The sequence below is a fragment of the Manacus vitellinus genome, unplaced genomic scaffold (assembly GCF_001715985.3).
Source record: "Manacus vitellinus isolate BGI_N305 unplaced genomic scaffold, ASM171598v3 scaffold_1_pilon, whole genome shotgun sequence".
NCBI lineage: Eukaryota > Metazoa > Chordata > Aves > Passeriformes > Pipridae > Manacus > Manacus vitellinus.
The window spans coordinates 91,490-94,034 of record NW_021939396.1 but is presented as its reverse complement, the minus strand read 5'-3'; the positions used below and the strand labels follow the sequence as shown (position 1 = coordinate 94,034).

General features: G+C 58.0%; 1 protein-coding gene across 1 annotated transcript in view; it reads left to right on the top strand.

Annotated features, from left to right (window-relative positions):
* Window positions 1–2,545, top strand: part of LOC103765896 (1-phosphatidylinositol 4,5-bisphosphate phosphodiesterase gamma-1-like) — a 36,133-nt gene that overhangs the window by 15,712 nt on the left and 17,876 nt on the right. Inside the window, exons 13-16 of the mRNA XM_029959254.1 lie at window positions 2–78; window positions 295–478; window positions 926–1,003; window positions 1,162–1,217. Of these exons, the coding sequence (XP_029815114.1) occupies window positions 2–78; window positions 295–478; window positions 926–1,003; window positions 1,162–1,217 (395 nt within the window). The remainder of the gene's footprint in view (window position 1; window positions 79–294; window positions 479–925; window positions 1,004–1,161; window positions 1,218–2,545) is intronic.

Below are 2,545 nucleotides of genomic sequence, written 5' to 3'. Positions count from 1 at the left end.
GTTGATGCGGGTGCCGCGCGACGGAGCCTTCCTGGTGCGCAAGCGCGGCGAGCCCAACTCCTACGCCATCTCCTTCCGGTGAGTGCGGCCACCACCAAGCCTCCTGGGCTCGGCCGAGCCCTGAGGTGCTTGAGTCGAGTCTCTTGAGACCTCAGGATACGCGAAGCCCTCCCCACGGGGACATCCTCGGGGCGGTCGCCTCAGTGGTGTCGCTGCCCGCCCGTCACCGCAGTGGAGCCGGGAGCCGGGATCTGGCCCTCCTCAAACATCCCCCACCGCGTGTCCCGGCTCCAGGGCGGAGGGGAAGATCAAGCACTGCCGGATCCAGCAGGAGGGGAGGCTCTTCATGCTGGGCAGCTCGGCCGAGTTCGAGAGCCTGGTGGACCTCATCAGCTACTACGAGAAGCACCCACTGTACCGCAAGATGAAGCTGCGCTACCCCATCAACGAGGAGACCCTGGAGAAGATGGGCACCACCGTGAGTGCTCCTGGGGGGGAAGGTTCAGCACCCCTGTGCCCGGCTCCACCACCCTCCAGAATTCCGGGGGAAGCCCAAGCAGAACCGGCCGAGCTCGTTCCGCTCACCCCCCAAAACTCCCTTCCAACGAGTTTAGGTTGGACATGGGGAAGAAGTTCTTTACAGGGAGAGGGATCAGACCTTGGGATGGGCTGCCCAGGGAGGGGGTGAAGTCCCAGTCCCTGGGGGTGTTGAAGCAGAACCTGGACGTGGCAGCCGGTGCCACAGGCTGGGTGCCAAGGTGGGGTTGGGTCTCCCAATGATCTCAGGGGTCTTTTCCAACTCGATTCATTCCGTGAGTCGCAAAGGGATTTTAGGTCCCCCCCCAACCCCCTTGTATCCAACCACACACACCCCTGTAGCCCCTGCCCACACCCAGCTGACTCCCTCGGGAATTTCTCCCGGCAGGAGCTGGACTATGGAGCCCTGTACGAGGTGCGGACCCCCCACTTCTATGTGGAGGCCAACAAGATGCCCATGGCCAGGGTAAGGGGCCCAGGTGGGGACCTGGGAGGTGGAGGGGAGTGGGACAAGATGATTCCAGAGCTGGGGTTCAGGGGTGGTCCTTCCCCAGACCCACCACATCTCCCACCACCACTGACGGGAGACGTGGGGATGTTTTGCCACGTTTTTGGGACCCTCAGGTGATACTGGAGCTGGATCCCTTTGCACCAGGGAACCCCAACAAAGCAGGTTTAGGGTCAGTTCCCAGAAGGTGCATTTTCCATCCTTGGAGGTTTTTGGAACTGGGTTGGTCTCAGAGTTGACCCAATCTCCACCCATGGAGGTTTTTGGGACTGGACTGGTCCTGGAGCTGACACAGTCTCCATCCTTGGAGGTTTTTGAGACTGGATTGGTCCTGGAGCTGACACAATCTCCCTCCATGGAGATTTTTGGGACTGGACTGGTCCTGGAGCTGACACAATCTCCATCCTTGGAGGTTTTTGAGATGAACTGGTCCTGGAGTTGACACAATCTCCACCTTTGGAGGTTTCTGAGATGAACTGGTCCTGGAGCTGACACAATCTCCATCCTTGGAGGTTTTTGGGACTGGACTGGTCCTGGAGCTGACACAATCTCCATCCATGGAGGTTTTTGGGACTGAACTGGCCTTGGAGTTGACCCAATCTCTCGTCCTGGAAGTTTCTGGGACTTGAGGCTTTGTCAGGAACTGTAGTGACAGGACAAGGAATGATGGATACAAATTGAAAGCAGGGAAATTTGGGTGAGATATTGGGAAGAAATTCTTCCCTGTGAGGGTGGTGAGACACTGGAACAGGTTATCCAGGGAGGCTGTGGATGTCCCAGCTCTGGAAGTGTTCCAAGTCAGGTTGGATGTTCAAAGCCAGGGTCCTGCTCCAGCCCAGATCTTTATCCAGAGAACGAGGGATACTCCTGGTCCCACTCCAGCTTGGACCCTTTTCTGGAAGCTGGAGGATGCTCCCAGTCCTGCTCCAACCCAGACACTTATTCCAGAGGCCCAGATCCTTATCCCAAAGATGTAGGATGCTGCCAGCCCTGTGCCAGCCCAGACCCTTATCCAGAGGCTGTGGGATGCTCCTGGCCCTGCTCCAACCCAGACCCTTATCCAGAGTCATGGGAATGCTCCTGGTCCTGTTCCAGCCCAAATCTCTACCCTAGGATGAGGGCTGTTTCCAGCCCTGCTCCAACCCAGACCCTTATCCAGGGGCTGGGGGATACTCCTGGTCCTGCTCCAGTCCAGACCCTTATCCCAAAGCTGTAGGATGCTGCCAGCCCTGTGCCAGCCCAGACCTTTATCCAGAGGCTGTGGGATGCTCCTGGCCCTACTCCAGCCCAGACCCTTATCCAAAGTCTGGGAAGTGCTCCTGGCCCTGCTCCAACCCAAACTGGTATCCAGAGTCTCAGAAATGCTCCTGGCCCTGCTCCAGCCCAAACTGTTATCTAGAGTCTTAGAAATGCTCCTGGCCCTGCTCCAGTCTAGACCCTTATCCAGAGTCTGGAAAATGCTCCTGTCCCTGCTCCAACCCAGACCCTTATCCAGAGTCT